At 43.6% G+C, this 17,605-nt stretch overlaps 1 protein-coding gene across 12 annotated transcripts in view; it reads left to right on the forward strand.

The window, feature by feature from the left end:
- The first annotated feature begins 1,526 nt into the window (after positions 1-1,526).
- LOC100762310 (zinc finger protein 709) overlaps positions 1,527-17,605 on the forward strand; it is a 32,148-nt gene continuing 16,069 nt past the window's right edge. Inside the window, exons 1-6 of one of the 12 annotated variants that reach the window (XM_027394590.2) lie at positions 1,527-1,684; positions 7,906-8,032; positions 9,236-9,296; positions 10,077-10,212; positions 13,041-13,182; positions 15,914-16,447. In XM_027394590.2, coding sequence (XP_027250391.1) covers positions 1,682-1,684; positions 7,906-8,032; positions 9,236-9,296; positions 10,077-10,212; positions 13,041-13,182; positions 15,914-16,050 — 606 coding nt within the window. In that variant the 5' untranslated portion in view covers positions 1,527-1,681 and the 3' untranslated portion in view covers positions 16,051-16,447. Of the gene's footprint in view, positions 1,685-7,412; positions 7,640-7,905; positions 8,033-9,235; positions 9,297-10,076; positions 12,951-13,040; positions 13,183-13,637; positions 15,313-15,913; positions 16,448-17,605 lie in introns of those variants that run through there. The other 11 variants (XM_035450851.1, XM_027394591.2, XM_027394592.2 and 8 more) reach the window with 11 other exon arrangements.

Consider the following 17,605-nt stretch of genomic DNA (forward strand, 5'->3'; position numbering starts at 1 on the left):
AATGAAGTTGCTGAGGTCCTTTGGAGCCCAAAATACTGAGTCCCAGATATTAAGCACTGAATTTTTTTTGCACTGTTCAAGTTTGGTTTGACTTTATTCGGATTGTGACTATGCCCTGGTCTTCCCTCTTGGAGAAAGTATTTAGCTTTTTTTTTTTATTATTATTTTTATTTTACAGAAACCCACAGTTATGAGACCTTGGATATTTTAAAGAGACTTTATCTCTTAAAGAGACATTAGGTATTTTAAAGAGGCTGAATTTTTAAAATTTGGGTATTTTTAAAAATTTGTTTTATGTATATTGTTGTGAGGGTGTTGGATCCCCTGGAACTGCAGTTAACAGTGATGAGTGTGGCTGCTCTTGGCCACTAAGTCCGAGTACTGGGTGAAAGCCTGGAGATTTGGATGAACCACAAGACTCCTGGTCCACTTCTAAGAGAATGTCTCTCCTTTATTGTGGAGCAGCCTTATATACAAACTTACAAAAACTCCCAGTCAAAGGGTTCACAACAGAATATTGATCCCAGGGGGGTGAGGTCAGGAAAACAGGAAGTACCTGTGGTTATGCTGGAAAATAACTCTTAGAGACCCCATGGGGGCTGGGTCCCAACAGATTAGCTACCTTGTGGGTGCTGGGAATTGAACCTGGGTCTTCTGAAGAGCAGCCAGTGTTCCCATCTGCTGAACTATCCCTCCAGTCTCCACAGCTAAATTTTCTTTTTGCTTTTTTTTCTTTTCTTCTTCTTTTTTTTTTGTTTTTTTTTTTTTTTTTTTTTTTTTTTTTTTTTTTTTTTTGGTTTTTCGAGACGGGGTTTCTCTGTGTAGCTTTGAAGCCCCACAGCTAAATTTTTAAATTTAAATTTAAATTTATGTGTGTTACTGTCCTTGGAACAGAAGTGACAGATGGTTGTGAGTTGCCCTGTGGATTCAGAGAATCAAACCTGTGTCCTCTGGGATAGCAGTCAGTGCTTTTAACTCTTGAGCCATCTCTCTAGTTTGAAGAGACTTTTTTTTTTTTTTTTTTTTTCAAGACAGGGTTTCACTGTGGTTTTGGAGCCTATCCTGGCACTTGCTCTGTAGACCAGGCTGGCCTCGAACACACGAAGATCCACCTGCCTCTGCCTCCCGAGTGCTGGGATTAAAGGCATGAGCCACCAATGCCACCATCCGGCACGGGCACAGATCTTAACTGGAGTAGTTTGGAAAAACATGTGTGCTATGAAAATATAGGAAATGAATACTTGTGTTAATGGATAGCCCGAGAAAGATGAACAATAGGAGATGGTCCTGAGCTCTGAAGAACACCAGGTCCTTTTCTTGGGTGTCTTCCTAGTCGTGAGGCAGCAGGATTCCTGCAAGGATCACCGAGTGGATAGAGTGTACACAGTGGCAACAATGCAGCTCTCCCCAAACTGCCGGGTCTGGTCGGGCTTGGAAGCCTGACCTAGAAGGGTGGCTATGGGTGTGGCTTGGAGGCAGGTGTCACTCAAGCCTGGGTAGCCAATCGGGATTGGGGAGCGCTCCGTCTAATCAAGAGCGCCGATGGGCGGCGGTAGGCGGGTTCTTCTCGGCCGCCATACTGCGGGCTTGGCGCGGCGGCCGAGGGAGGTACACGGTGCTGCGCTGGGAGCCCGGCCGCCGGGAGCTGAGAGGATACCACGCCGACTCCGGAAGCCGCGCCATGGTGAGCGAGCGAGGGCGGCCGTCTGTGCCGGGTCCTCCCCGGGGCTGGGGCGGGCCCGTCAGCGCTGCCCTGTGTCCGCGACCCCTGCGGCCCCCGGGGGCCGCGCCTGCGCAGTGCGCCGAGCACCGCAGCGGGAGGCCCCGCCCTGCTCCGGACTCTGGCTGTGCGTGCGGCGCTGGCGCGTTGGTCCTGCAGTCGGTAAAACGCCAGGTCGTCTAGGTCCTGTTACTTTCTAGGAGTTCTGAATTTTACATTTAACATTTCGGTCAAGCATTCCACTTGAGTCAATACTGTGAAATGTTAAACTTTTATAAATTCCTTTTATTTTATGTGCATTGGTGTTTTGCCTGTGTGAGGGTGCCGGATCTCCTGGAACAGACAGTTGTGAGCTTCCGTATGGCTGCTGGGAATTGAACCTGGGTCCTCCGGAAGAGAAGCCAGTGCTCTCAACCGCAGAGCTATCTCTCCAGCCCCAATATTGTGAAAATTGAAGCATTTGTTCGATTCATTTCTTTGTCTATAAGCATATCGGTTCTGCCAATAGCATTTTACCAATAGTTGAGTTTCTTTGCTTTTTTGTCAAAAACAGGTTCTACTTTTTTGTGATTTTTATTTCTGGGTTTTCTATTTTGTTGATTTGTTTATTCTTTTGAAAATACTATCCTATCTTGATTATTGTAGTATTATTGGTAGTCTTAAACTGTTGGTTTGTGTGCTGTTCAATCGGAATTGTGTGGACCATTTTGAGTTATTTTCCCTCTCTCCATATACTTGAGAATCAATTTATTAGTTTTTTTAGAAAATTGTTAGGTTTTTTTATTGCCATTGTTGAATTTGTAGTTCGGATTGAGGAAACCTGACATTCTAATACAGAAGCTTCCTGTTCATAAACATGGACTATATATTGTTATTTTGTGATTTTTTTATTCTTTTATTTTTGGTTCGAAACCTATAGTCCTTGCAGGATGGGTTGGTCCACTTTTAATTCCAGCACTTGGAAGGAAGAGGCAGGCAGATTGAGGATAGCTTAGTTTACATAGCCAGGGCTACATAGTGAAAGCCTGTCTGCCTGGGCGTTGGTTGCCCACGCCTTTAGTCCCAGCACTCAGGAGGCAGAGGCAGGCAGAGCTCTGTGAATTTGAGGTCAGCCTGGTCTACAGATCGAGTGCCAGGACAACCTCCAAAGCAATACAGAGAAAACAAAACAAAACAAAAAAACAACAACAACAAAAAAGGAAGTTGGGATGAGGAGTGGATGGCCTGTGATGATGTCTCCTTGCTTAGGACAGTTATGGAGCACCCACCTTAGGTGGCTCACAGCAGCCACTCCAGTCCCAGAGCGACCTCTTGAGGGGCAGGAGAGTTGGCTTAGCAGTTAAGAGCACTTGTTGCTCTTGCAGAGGACCCAGGTTCGATTCCCAGCACCCACCTGGCAGCTCACAACCTTCTGTATCTAGTCTTGGGATCCATATCTTCTCTGGATCCACAGGCACCAGGCACCCACATATATGCAGGCAGAACAATGATGTGCATAAAACAATAAATCTGGAAATAAAGTAGAAGTATTATTTCACTCAGAGAGGCCCAGTGTCTCTCTTGGTATATATCTAAACTCGTACTTTATTTGCCCTTAAAACTTTTTGGTGGTTTAAAAAAAATCTTTTTAAGAACAATGGAGTTCTAGTCTCAAGGACTTTATTAAGTGTATATGTATTTATGTCCCTTTCCGTCTGTGTTGCTGTACTGTGTGTGACATTTGTGTGTTCATTTGCTCACTGCTGTTGTACAGCACACTGCACCTTATACACCCATTTCAGCATTTCATGTCCTAGTCATATGTTTCCCTGAGTTTCTCTTGATTCTTGGAATTTATTGTGAACCTCCATTCCAGCCTTCACAGCTTTAGTTTTAAACACTGACACGTGTCATTTTGTGCCCCATGCTGGCCTGGGCGTCGTGGCATTATTACTGCCTCATACTCCTGAATCTGGTTCTGAGATGGCAGATGTGGGCTGCCGTGCCTGGCTGTGTGCTACCTTAGAAATAGTTTTTCATTTTCTAATGGTTTTGAGAATTTGTTCCCATCTGTCTATAGTTGTTTCTTGTTTTTTGTTTTTTTGTTTCTCAACTCACTGTCTTTGTGTGGAATAATATCGCCATAGTTTTAAATTGAAAACGTTCTATTTATTTGTTATTTATTTTAACACAGGATCTCACTAAGTAGACCAGGCTGTCCTTGAACTTATAGAGATCCACCTACCTCTGCTTCCTGAGTGCTGGGACTAAATGTGTACGCCACTACGCCCAGCACTTGTGTGTAATTTTTTTTTAAAGAGTTTCAGTTTTTATTTTTTGATACATCCATGCCTATTCAGACTATTGTCTGTCTTTGTGTGTCTCTTGATATATTCCCTCTTTTTGTGTTTTTGTTTTTCAAACCAGGGATTCTTCTTGTAGTCCTTGCTGTCCTGGAACTCATGTAGACCAGGCTGCCTCTACCTCCCAAGTGCTTAAGTCATAACCTTGTAAAACAGCACCACCAGCTGGTGGAGAAATGTCCAAACACACGAGCCTATTGGGGGATGGGGGATGTCTCACATATAAAGGACAAATGTTGCAATCCCATGGTCAAAAATTTAGTAACTTAGGTGAAATGAAATTTTTAGAAATTAAAAATAGGCTGGGCAGTGGTGGCGTTTGTCTTTAATCCCAGTACTCAGGAGGTATAGGCAGGTGGATCTCTGTTTGAGGCCAGCCTGGTCTACATAATGAGTTCCAGGACAGCCAGGGCTACACAGTGAGACCTGGGGGAGAGGGGACATTTGAGGCTGGTTAGATGGGTCATTGGCTAAAAGCATGTACTGCTCTTCCAGAGTGTTAGAGATAAGAATGGAGCTGGGTGTGGCAGCTCAGTTTTTAGTAACTCCAGCACTAGAGGATCTGACGCCTTCTGACAACCATGGGCATCTGGAACACATGTGACACACACAACACTTAAACACACATGAATAAAAATAAAATAAAATCCTGAAAAAAATTATGACAGTGTCTCACTGTATCACTGGTTGGCTAATGAAAAAAATTCACACACGCACGCACGCACGCACGCACGCACACGGTCTGAGCATTTGAGACTAGTGGTAGCACATGGCACTGGGAGGTAGAGGCAGGAGAGGTCAGCATGATCAGCCCAGCTATGACTGTGGCCGTAAATACTGCTGGAAGTCAGTTTCTGTCTTCCCCAGGATTTGCTATCCCTTTGTTGAAGGCTCAGTTTGCCATTTGTTAAACGTTACCAAAGTATTTGTTTCCAAAATTCTACTACCTGTGTGCTAGCAATCTGCCTCCAGAGTGCACTTTGTATTTAGTTATTATTTTTCACAGGTTTCTTTGAATGTCAAGAGTTAAAATCAAGGTTGAAAAAGGCTACCTGTGAGGGGATTTATGGATGGCTGAATTAGGGGCCTTCTTTTAAGACAGCTAGCCTTTGTCCTTCTGCTGAATCCTGCCTAGAGAGAAGTCAGGGTTCAAGATGAGAGCCTTCTCAGATGTTTTCTGAAAGTGTCTTTCAACATGCCTTGATATACCTGTGTGCTTTTGAAGACCTCAGTTCCTAAGAGAGAATATGTTTTAAAATTTGCCTTTTGTGTCAACTTTATAGTTTGTATATATTCTTGAACTATTTTAGATAATATCCCACTATTGTTAACATGACTCTGCCGATGGGCGGTGGTGGCTCACGCCTTTAGTCCCAGCACTCAGGAAGCAGAGGCAGGCGGATCTCTGTGAGTTCAATACCAGCCTGGTCACAGCCTCCAAAGCCACAGAGAAACCCTGTCTTGGAGAAACAACAACAACAAAAACCAAGACTCTGCCAGTTTGCTAAACAGCTGTTATTCCTTGTCAGTTTAGAAAAAAAAATTAGTTGACTACAAAAAAGCCTGTGAGATTGATGGGATTTTTATAGAAGTGTAATGAAGAAGGAGTGAATGTTAGTGGCCCTGCACCTCTGCCAGTCTCCCTTCCTCCCAGATATGGACATGCCACTGTTTGACATAGTCTGGCCCAGATTTCTGAAGTCAGGTGATCTTTCCTGAATCAGCTACAGGGTTTCTCTTTGTAGTTCTGACTGTCCTGGAACTCACTCTGTAGACCAGGCTGGTTTTGAACTCACAGAGATCCACCTGCCTCTGCCTCCCAAGTGCTGGTATTAAAGGCATGTGCCACCAACGCCCAGCTATTTATTTATTCATTCTTTGGATTTATTTGCTTTTTTATATATATGCATGAGTGTTTTGCCTACATGTACATATGTTCTTCATGTAAGTGCTTCCTGCCTGCAGAGAGCAGTAAGAAGAGGTGTTGGATCCTTGGAACTGGAGTCACAGATGGTTGTGAGCTGCCACGTGGGTCCTGGAAATGGAACCTGGGTCCTTTATAAGAGCAACAAGTGCTCTTAAGCTCTGAGCTCTCTCTCCAGTACCTATTTATTTATTTTGAGGCTGCTCTCTATCCTTGCTGTCCTGACACTTCCTATGTGGACTAGGCTGGCCTCCAACTTACAGAGATCTGCCAGTTTTTCCTCTTTAAATATTGATCATGTAGTATTTGCTTTACTTGATTTGTGATACAGGGGAAATTGGTGTCCCCTTTGGGGGTTCTTTGTCTTATTAATAAAAGAATTTCAGAATGCACAAGGACAATTTTATCAGTGTTTAGAAGAGCAGCTATGCAGGGCAGGTGAGCTGCCTGGAGGAGAAGGGAGGAAGTCATGCCCTTGAAGCTGCTGGCATGGAGGTAAATGCATCGCTAACCAGCGGTTATGGTGATGGGGAAGCTTTAGAGAAGGAGTTAAGAAAACAAAAGGTTGAGGGGGCAGAGTTAAAGTATGCTTGGAAAAGAGATAGAAAGGAGGGGAAAATTGAGAAAACCAGGCAGACTTAGGGCTAGGGATTCTGGGAAGGGAAAGAAAGTAACTCATTGAAGAACTGATGATGACCCCTGTCTCTTTAGTATGGTTTATGGTGAGCCTGCTTTTCTAGGGATGGTCCCTTAGCCAGAGTGACCGAATCAGCCATGCTGGAATGTTATTAGGTCTCAACCCAGTCCTGAATGATCTGGGGCTTTTTCTACCCAACATTTGGACTGGAGCAAGTTGTACTTGGGAGTTCTTTTCTTTTTTTTTGAACGTTTCCAAACTCTTGTGGTTTGTTTATTTTAGTGGTTAAGAGATTTCTAGTCAAGCAATCTTTTTTTTTTCTTTAAAGATTTTATTTATTTATTATGTATATAGTCTTCTGCCCACATGCCAGCAGAAAGCACCAGATCTTGTTGAAGGTGGTTGTGAGCCACCATGTGGTTGCCGGGAATTGAACTCAGGACCTCTGGAAGAACAGTGAGTGCTCTTAACCGCTGAGCCATCTTTCCAGCCCTGTACTCAGGAATTCTAATGATTTCTTTTCCTGTTAGCACATAAGATGGTTCATTTCCCCATTTAAGTGGTGACAGAGTGTTCACCAGGGAAGCTGCTCACACACATTGTCCATTATCTTGGGAATGTGTCTGATGGCTCTAGGTTTTTCTGAGTTTGTAACAGATGAGTTCACTTTCAGAAGGAAAATGGTTCTGAATTGCCACAGTATTTTTATGACGCATTATGCTGAGTGATTTATTCTCATTCTTTGTGCTTATTCATGAGCCTCCCCATCTTGTTCTCCCCACCCAACAGAGCTTAAACTCTGTCCACATAGATGTCTAGAGACAGATGGCTCTATTCTGGGTACAGGTGGCGGGACTTTCTGTGAGTGAGACTTGGGTGGAGTTGCAGTGTATCCTGACTCCAGGCCACTCAGTGAGAGGACTGTTGTTCACCTGGATGTTCCTGCTCACAGTTGTTCAGGATTTACATTAGACCTCCCCAGTCATGAAGGACATGTGTGGAGACTGCAGAAATACGTGAGCATTTTATCACTTGAGCATATATTTGCAGTACTGCCAGTTTTATAAATTAATTGTATGTATATCAGTGTTTTGCATGCATGTTTGTCTTTATGAGGGTGTCAGATCCTGGAGTTGTAGGCACTTGTGAGTTGCCATGTGGGTCCTGAGACTTGAACTGTGGTCCTCTGGAAGAGCAGCAGTCAGCACCCTTAACTACTGAACTGTCTTCCCCCCACCCAGCCCACGTCAGTTCTTTTATACACATGTGTGGGATATTTTAGGATCTGGTGAGCTTTGAGGATGTGGCTGTGCACTTCACCCAGGAAGAGTGGACTTTGCTGGATCCTTCCCAGAAGAGTCTGTACAGAGATGTGATGCTGGAAACCTGCAGGAACCTCGCTGCCATAGGTGAGGACATCGTCTTCCCATCACTCTGTAAATTAGAGAGCAAGTGTTTCCCTGTTAGAAATGGTCTTCTGTGATTTGGGTGTAGAAAGGGATGAATTTGGTGGATAAGTGAATAATAGTAGCAGATGAGATGGTCCAAGAAGTTAAAGGTCCTCATTCTGCAAGCCTGGTGGAACCACCTGGTGGGAAGGTCGAACAGCTCCCGAAGTTACCCTCTCATCTATATGTGTGCTCTGTGACATGCGCACCTACAAATCTCTCTCTCTCTCTCTCTCTCTCTCTCTCTCTCTCTCTCTCTCTCGTGACATGCGCACCTACAAATCTCTCTCTCTCTCTCTCTCTCTCTCTCTCTCTCTCACACACACACACACACACACACACACACACACACACACAAGAAAATCCCTTCTTTCACAGAGCTACATTATGTGTGTATGCACCTTTGTGAGTAAATGTGTGCCATATGTGTGTTGGAGCCCTTAGAGTCCAGAATAGGATATCAGACTTTCTGGAACTGGAGTTATAGGTGGTTTTTATCTGCCATCTGAGTGCTGGGAACCAAACCTAGTTCCTCTCCAAGAGCACTAAGCATTTTTTTTTTTTTTTTTTTTTTTGAGACATGATTTCCCTGTGTAACAGCCCTGGCTGTCCTGGAACTCATTCTGTAGACCACGCTGGCCTTGAATTTAGAGACATTCACCTGTCTCTGCCTCCTGAGTGCTGAGATTAAAGGCATTTGTGTTCCACCACTGCCCAGTAGCAGTAAGCACTCTTAACCCCTAAGCCATATCTCCAGCCCATCTTTTCTTCTTTTTCTTTAATTTAATTTTAAATTATGTGTGTGAGGGGCTTGGGGGTATTTGTATGTGTATGAGTGCAGGGGCAGAGGCTTCAGATTCCTCTGGAGCTGGAGTTACAGGTGGTTGTGAGCTGCCCATTATGGGTAATGGTAATCAAAGCTGTGTTCCTACATGAACACCAAGTGCTCTTAACCAGGGAGCTTTAGCTCCAGCTCTTGGTTTTCAGAAATTTCTGACTTTTTTTTCAAAATAGAGTCTCACTATTTAGAGACTGGCTTTGACCTCACAAAGACTACTTGCCTTTGCCTTCTGAGTGTTGATGTTAAAGCATTTACCACCCTATCCAGCTTTGTTTTCATTAATTTCTAATAATTTGTCACAAATTTTTGGTACTATATTTTAGGATATATATGGGAAGAACAGAATATTGAAGATGATTGCAAAAATTTTGGAAGATATCAAAGGTAATTTGCATATATAAGTGGAAGTAAATGTCTCTTGTAGAAACTTTAACGTGCCATATAAATTTAACAATGATCAAAAGAAATAACTTTTATTCATCATTAGAAAAATATGTACCTTGGTGTAAGAATGCTACTCAGTTTGAAACATAATTCACTTGGACCCTGTGTCAGTGACATTCACTAGTTATAGCTCTGTGGGAGGTCTGTTGTAGAACCCTCAGTCTGTTTAGTTTCACACCGTTCAGATAGGGCAGAAAGAATACAGTGAAAGCAGTGTCTGACCTAGGCCTTAATAATAAGCAATCATTAGAAACTAACTTGGTTGTCTTTTTTGTTTGTTTGTTTGTTTGTTTTTTTGAGATGGGATCTCTCTGTGCAGTCCTGAACTGGCTTTGTAGACCAAGCTGACCTCAAACTCACAGAGATCTGCCTGCCTCTGCCTCCCGAGTGCTGGGATTAAAGGTGTGCACTACCACTGCCCAGCATCTTTTGTTTTTGAGACAGGGTCTCACCATGTAATTCTGGCTGGCTTGGAACTCATTCTGTAGATCAGACTAGCCTCTAGCTCACAGAGACCCACCTGCCCCTTGAGGGATTAAAGACATGCACCACCAAGCCTGGCTGTTTGTTATTTTTTGCAGAAGTTGTATGTTAGACAGTAAAGAGGGTAGTCAGGGTGACAAAACCTCAACCCTTGTGCTGAACTTAAATATGAGCAGCAAGCTTCCCACTGAAGTTAAGCTCTGTGAAAGTTTTCATGTGTCATTCATTCCTTAATAGGCATCTCACGTCTCACTCTGAATACATGCCATATGAACATGAGGAATATGGAAACACACCATATGATTCCAGTTCTCTCACAAGTATTCAAGGATACATGGCTGCTCACACTGTTAATGGACCTTGTGAATGTGAGGTATGTTTAAAATCCTTTGGTTTTTCAAGTACACTTGGAATATATCACCAAACTCACAGTGGAGAAAACTTCTATGACTACAAGGAATGTGGAAAGGCTTCTGTTTATCATAGTTCACTTTACACACATGGAGGAACTCACACTGTAAGAAAATGTTACGAATGTAACCAGTGTGGTAAAGTTCTGAGTTCTTCCAGTTCCCTTCAAAGGCATGAGAGAATTCACACAGGAGAAAGACCCTATAAATGTAACCAGTGTGGGAAAGCTCTGAGTTCTTCCACTTCACTTCAAAGACATGAGAGAATCCACACAGGAGAAAGACCCTATAAATGTAACCAGTGTGGGAAAGCCTTTAGATGTCACAGTGCCCTTCAGTTACACGAAAGAATTCATACTGGAGAAAAACCCTATGAATGTCAGCAGTGTGGGAAAGCCTTCACATGTCACAGTTACCTGCGATTACATGAAAGGACTCACACCGGAGAGAAACCCTATGAATGTAAACAGTGTGGCAAAGCCTTCAGATGTCAGACTTCCTATCACAGACATAAAATTATTCATGGTGGAGAAACATTCTATGAATGTAAACAATGTAGTAGGCTCTTCATTTACCCCTCTTTACTTCAAATGCATGAAAGAACTCACACTAGTGAAAGACCATATAAATGTAAGCAGTGTGGTAAGTCATTCCTTTACCCCTCTTTACTTCAAATGCATGAAAGAACTCACACTGGAGAGAAACCCTATGAGTGTAAAGAATGTGGCACAGCCTTTAGACATCACTCTTCCCTTCGACTGCATGAAAGAACTCACACAGGAGAAAAGCCCTATGAGTGTCAGCAGTGTGGGAAAGCCTTCACTCGCCACACCTCCCTTCGATTACACGAAATAACTCACACTGGAGAGAAACCTTATAAATGTAAAGAATGTGGGAAAGCCTTTAGACATCACTCTTCCCTTCGACTGCATGGAAGAATTCATAGTGGAGAGAAACCCTATGAATGTAAACAGTGTGATAAAGCCTTTATTCGTTACAGTTACCTCCGATTACATGAAAGAACACACACAGGAGAAAAACCTTATGAGTGCAAACAATGTGGGAAAGCCTTCAGCCGTCACAGTTCCTTTCAGAGACATAAATCTATCCATGCTGTGGAAAGCCCCTTTGAATGTCAGCAGTATCTAATCCCTTTATCCCTGTTTCCTCCAAACACATCAGACAATGCCTATTGGTGAAAAACACTATGAGTGTGAACAGTGTGCTAAAGTGTTTATCCTTATCCACATGTGAGAGCAGAAGATGTCCTGTGATAAGTCTTGTCCATATGAACTATATAGTTTAGACTTCAAATTCTCAAAGGAATTGATGCTGGGCACAGTTTGTACAAGTGTAAGCAATGTGGTAAGTCCTTGGCTTCAGAGAAGCCAGTTCATGCTGGGGAAATGCCTTATGAATGGAGACAATGTGGTCAGTCTTCTAGCTCTATTTGCTTCAAGCACATGAAAGAACTTACAGTGCAGAAGGCTGTGAATGTCAGCAGTGTGCTGGAGCCTTCAGGAGGTGATGCAGGCTCCTTTGGTAATATGAGAGACATCTTACTAGAGGAAAAACCCATGATGTTTAGATGCCATTGCTCCCATAGATTCCGTGAATGAACTACTGGAAACAATTCTGTGAGTGGGAACAAAGATGTGACACCTTCATGTTCACAGTTCCTTTCAAAGATGCATAATGATTGATGATGGGACAAACCCTTCTTATACAAGTAAAGAGTATGGTACATTTTTGGTTGCCAGGAGATGGACAGATGTTTTTATTGGTAGTGTAGCTACCTGTAAGTTGCCTGTGCTCAGTAAGTCCAATTACATTCAGTGGCTCCCCCGGCTTCACTTGGATAGAATCATTTCTTTGCTTCTGTCCTCAGTGCCCTATCTGGGATGAATAGACACTTGTTCAACATGTGGCCAGGAAATGTTCACATAACACTTGGCGTCCAAATGTGGGACACAATGGAACCAAAGATGAGTTTGAGAGGAGCACTTGCCTTGTCTCTGCTGTGGGTGATGAGATATGCCACTAAAGGGAAGCTTTCTGTGGGAGGACCATCTGTGGTGTTCACTCTGAAGTGGCAGTCCTTCCAGTGTGCCGTGCAGCAGTGTGCCTTCATGTAGTGTCAAGTGGGTGACAAGTTTTGTTTGCCACATGGAGCCCCCCACCCCTGTACAGGTGGAACTGGATTAAGTGGGCATCAGGTGCACAGCCCTTGCGTTGGGTAATAAGACATGTGAATAAGGCTTAGCTGTCTACTAGCATGAACTCGCCCCTTGAATGGAGGAGTTACTTTGAGGGAAAGATGTGGAGATGTTGTCCATGGGATTGGCCTCCAAAATGGCAGGGAAACTAAGGAAGGAGGATGGAATGAATGAGCTGCTGGCTTCCAGTTTCTCACAGCCGGAGATGGCATAAGGGGAACAAATTAAAAGTTATATCTGTCAAGTAGTCCCTCGGGGATGCTGAAACTTGAAGCCCATGTAAAGCCTTGAGCATGAGGACGCTGTATTCAAAGGGAGTGAAGTAGAAGTGGTTATGTTGCCCTTAGGCCTGACCTTTAGAACAGAAGACTAGGAAATCGGGCGCAGCATGTGAGTGGAGGCCGAAATAGTCGCCCAGCAGAGGAAGTTGTGATAGCAAATATTCTGTCTTTGAGGCTGTAAAGCTTGAGGAAAGAAAACATCAATGAAGGAAGATCTGATAAAGTAGTGCAGCTGAGAAGTCTACTCTTTCCCTAGAGTCTTTTCCCCAGAATGAGTTGTATGCTCTCCTGCAGGAAAGGATGCTTGTGTGTAACTTGTTTGTTCAGCCCAGGGACCTCTCAGCAGCCAGGGATGTACGTCCACTGAAGAGGCAGCAGTGTGCTACAGCTTGGGCCCAGAGGCTGTCAGACCAGGGAGTCCGTGGGGATACAGCAGGTGAGCATATCTGGGTTTCCCCTTGGCCCCTATACCAATTAGAGAACAAGAGCCAGCTCCTTCCCCACCAAGGTTGCACTCAAGATGAGGGTACAGGTGGCTCGTTAAGAAGCACTAGATGGTGCAGGGCAGGGTACGACCTCCCATCTACACCACTGTATCCAATACTGGTTTGGGTTTATTTTTTGTTTTCTTGAGGCAAGTTCTTAGGTAGCCCATGCTGGTCTCAAATTCACTACATAGTCGAGGATGATCTTGGAAGTCCTGGTCCTCCTGCCTCCTCTTACCAAATACTGGGGTTGTATGCTTGAGTCTCCCTACCTGTTTTCCTGTGCTTTGAAACAAACCCACTCTCAGCTGTGCTATGTCCTCAGGTCAGCATTGAGGACACACTTGGTACAAGTGACAGTATCTTCGTGCTGTTGGGTCTTGTTAATTTATTTATTGCCTTCTAGCTCCTGAGTCCAGCTGGCACTTGTTTGGGATGGTGGCTTGTGGATCCTCAGTGATCCTGATGAGACCCCTGTGTAAAAAGGTGTCAGCACTGACATAATGCTAGCCTGTGAGTGTTCCACAGAGTTAGAAAAGCATCGTGTGAGCTGAAAGAGTGATGACCAGAGGGCACATGTGCACAGGGCAGGCACATGGGAAGTTCTTGGGATGTTATGGTTGGGTAAGACACAGGTGAGGCAAAACAAGGTGAATGAGGGAAATCCTTTATAACCAATGGCTAACATTAAACGTTAAAAGAATAGTTGAGAACCTTGAATGAAGGCACCCTGTGTACGTGGGCAAACATAGGCTCTTTAGTCAAGATGCAGTGTCAGGGGTGGGCTACTTCTCCAGCAGGTGTTGCCCACAGATGCCTCGGAAGTCCCCAGATGGTACTGGCTATTGCCAGTGCTATAAGTTGTCCCTAGCATTAGTGTTAAGACTGTTCCTGAAGACACACATGCTTTGGTTCCTGAATGTGGAGAAAGCAAGATGGCCAGCATTCGCTCTGAACCCTGTGTATTACTAAAATGTCAAGATGAGCCTGCTAGGGCTGGTAAGACAGGCACCCATCTGCAAAGGTGCTTGTTGCCAAGGCTGGCAACTTGAGTTAGATCTCAGAGCCCATGTGATGGAAAGAGAAACAAATCCTGCAAGTTGTCTTCTGATTTCTTCATTCATGCTGTGGCATGCATCTTCCTGGAACAATATAGAAATAAATGTAATATAGTCTCTAGGACTATAGTGGAATGATTTAATGAGAGTGACCAACTGCTTTCTGGTTGGATTGAAGGCTTGCTCTGCAGGGGTCAATTCACATCTCTTAAGAACCATCCACAACCTATGGCTTGACAGTCACAGGATAAAGCTATTGGTGTTTGCTAAATGGGTATATTTCTGTGAAATGACTGTTTCAAGTTCTGTGTTCATGCCTGCATAGTACTGCTCCAGTCATTTTTGGAAAGAGAAGTTCCTTTTTTCTGTAGGCAGTAGTTACTGATGAGACTTATCACCCCCTCCTAGACTTGACAAATTTCTAGAAAAGGGGGCAGCAGAGGAAGGGATGGCATGTTTTGGAATGCTGTCCTTTGAGCATGCCATTGCCAATCTTGAAATTCCAGTACCTGTGATGACCCGTAGGAGGCCTGCACAAGATTGAGGCCTTTCGTATCTATGCAGAGGGATGGGCATGGAGCCCTGGCACCTTCCCTGATGATTTACAGGCAGTTAATATTCATTGCAGGGAGGGATCAAGAGACCTTTGTCTCCCTGAATATATGTTTTTGTTTTGATTTTTCGAGACAGGATTTCTCTGTGTAGCCCTAGCTGTCCTGGACCTCACTGTGTAGACCAGATTGGCATTGAACTCACAGAGATCCGTCTGCCTCTGCCTCTCCAGTGCTGGGATTAAAGGTGTGTGCCACCATGGACCAGCCCATCCCTGAATATTTTTAGGCAGAGTCTCACAAGACCTCCCTCCTTTGGATATAAAAGCAGATGATTGTTGCTGGTAAAGTGAGAAACCCTTTCTTCAATGGAATACCTACCCATAAGTTCCTCATGTTCCTGTCACTAACCCTTTAAAGACCCATGCTCCTCCTGTAAGTAACCCTAATTAAAATAATTGGTTCATCAAGCTGCACTTGTGTCAAATCTTTTCCTTGTGTCTGTGTTTGGTACCCTTGTCTGAGGTGGACAGACCTCAGAAAAAGTTTCACACAGTTGTAATATGCATTTTGTTGACAAGCTGCCATGTTGCTTAAGTTTGCAGACTCTGGGAGGGGCATACTCTCCCTTTTTTTCATATTCAAACATGTTTACCTCAAGGTTTCTCTATTCCTGTCCTAGAATGTGCTGGCCTGTGACAGGGAGACAGTTGTTCAGCAGTAGCTGCAGATATTAAAAAGCATGGTAGTGCTGGGTGGTGGTGGTGCTCACCTTTAATCCCAGCACTCAGGAGGCAGAGGCGGGTGGATCTCTGTGAGTTCGAGACCAGTGTGGTCTACACAGAGAAACCCTGTTTCCAAAACAAAACAAAAAAGTGTGGTAGCATCTTTGTGAACAAATAGAAGGTAAAGCATTTCAAGATTGCAGTGGGAATAAAAAGCCGGATGCTGATGACCTACACAGTCTCCCCCAGCGTATTTCTGCTGGGTTTTCTAAGCCTCACTTCTTTGTTTGCTTTTTATATATACATATATTTTTATTTTATACATTTGTGCATTTTGGTTATGTGTAGGTCTGTGTATCACATTTGTGCCTGGTGCCTGGGGAGGCCAGAAGAGAGTATTGGATTTGCTGGAACTGGAATTATGGATAGTTGTGAGCTGCCATATGTATTCTAGGAATCAAACCCAAAGCAGTGAGTTGCCTTAAGCTCTGAACTTCTCCATCTCCTGCCACCCTCAGCCACCCCAGTTTGCTTCTTGACTGTGCTGTTCCAGTCTTCTGGACGTTGTCAGTGTCTCAGAATGTTTTGCTATTCACCTACAAATTCTACCTGTTGCTTTCTGTTTATTCTTGTTGGTTTATTTGAGACATCATCTCACTATGTTATGTGGCCCTGGCTGGCATAGAACTCACTATGTACATTAGCTTAGCCTGGAACTCACACACATCCACCTACCTGCCTGCGCCTGGCTTCTTTTACTTTTTTGTTAAATTTTAGTTTTGTGTGGGTGTGTATGTGTGTACATCATTGTACAGAGGTCATGTGGGTCCCAGGGGCCAGACTCTGTGCCATTTTATCAGCCCCTATTGCTTTAATGTACTTGATATATATATATATATATATATATATATATATATATATACACACACACACACATTTGTATATATGTACACACTTGTATATATGTATACACACACACAGTAAATACATATGCTTAATAAATTCACTCCTTGGAAACAGTTTGGTATTGTTGCTCATAGTATTGGACAAATGTGAGAATCGGATGAAGGTGACACATTTATCTACATCTATTTCCTATGTCTGAAGGGTCTCAGACTATCTGGTGAAGTGGCGGAGGGTGGTTCTCTTTGAAAACAAAACTCCTGCTGGAGGGAAATGCTTTGAATGTGAACATAGTGAAAAATTTAAACTTTCTAATTCTCTTCAAATATATGGGAAAACTCAGGGGGGAAATTTTGATGAATATAGATTCAGTGACCATCAAATAATGAATATAAAAGGCTTTGCAGGCTTTTTTTTTTTTTTTTTGACATGAAAGGACGAAGAAAACTCCCATGTATATAATAACTGACTAAACACTTAAAGTGTCCTTTATATTTTTAAAGACAGGGTCTCTACTGTGTAGCTGTTTTAGAACTTGTTTTGTAAACTAGGATGGCATCCAATTCACGGAGAGCCACCTGCCTTTGTGTCCTAGGTGCTGGGATTGAAGGTGTGTGCCCCCATGCTTGGATGGTGCTTTTAACTACTGTGTGATATTTAGATAAAGTGTGGTCAAAAAACAATCCCCCCCAACACAGGCTTTCTCTGTGTAGCCCTGGCTGTCCTGGAACTCGCTCTGTAGACCAGGCTGGCCTCAAACTCAGGGATTTCCTCTGCCTCCCAAGATCTGGAATTAAAGGTGTGTGCCACCACCGTGTGGCCCAAACACTTCTTAAAACAAAATTGATCAGGCATACAATGATGTTCTTCGGCCAGTCCTTGCAGTTGTTACTGAAAGCAGATCAATGGTTTCATGGACTTTATGACATCAATGTACTGAATGTTGACCTTTTCAAAACTCAATACAATGAATCTAAACCTCACCTTTTATATCTTTCCTAATGATTTTATTTTATGTGCATTGGTGTTTTGCCTGCATGTCTTTGTGAGGGTGTCGGATCCCCTGGAACTGCACTTACACTTGTGAACTGCCATGTGGGTGCTGGGACTTGAATCTGGGTCCTCTAGAAAAGCAGC

The sequence above is a fragment of the Cricetulus griseus genome, assembly GCF_003668045.3.
Source record: "Cricetulus griseus strain 17A/GY chromosome 1 unlocalized genomic scaffold, alternate assembly CriGri-PICRH-1.0 chr1_0, whole genome shotgun sequence".
Taxonomy (NCBI): Eukaryota; Metazoa; Chordata; class Mammalia; order Rodentia; family Cricetidae; genus Cricetulus; species Cricetulus griseus.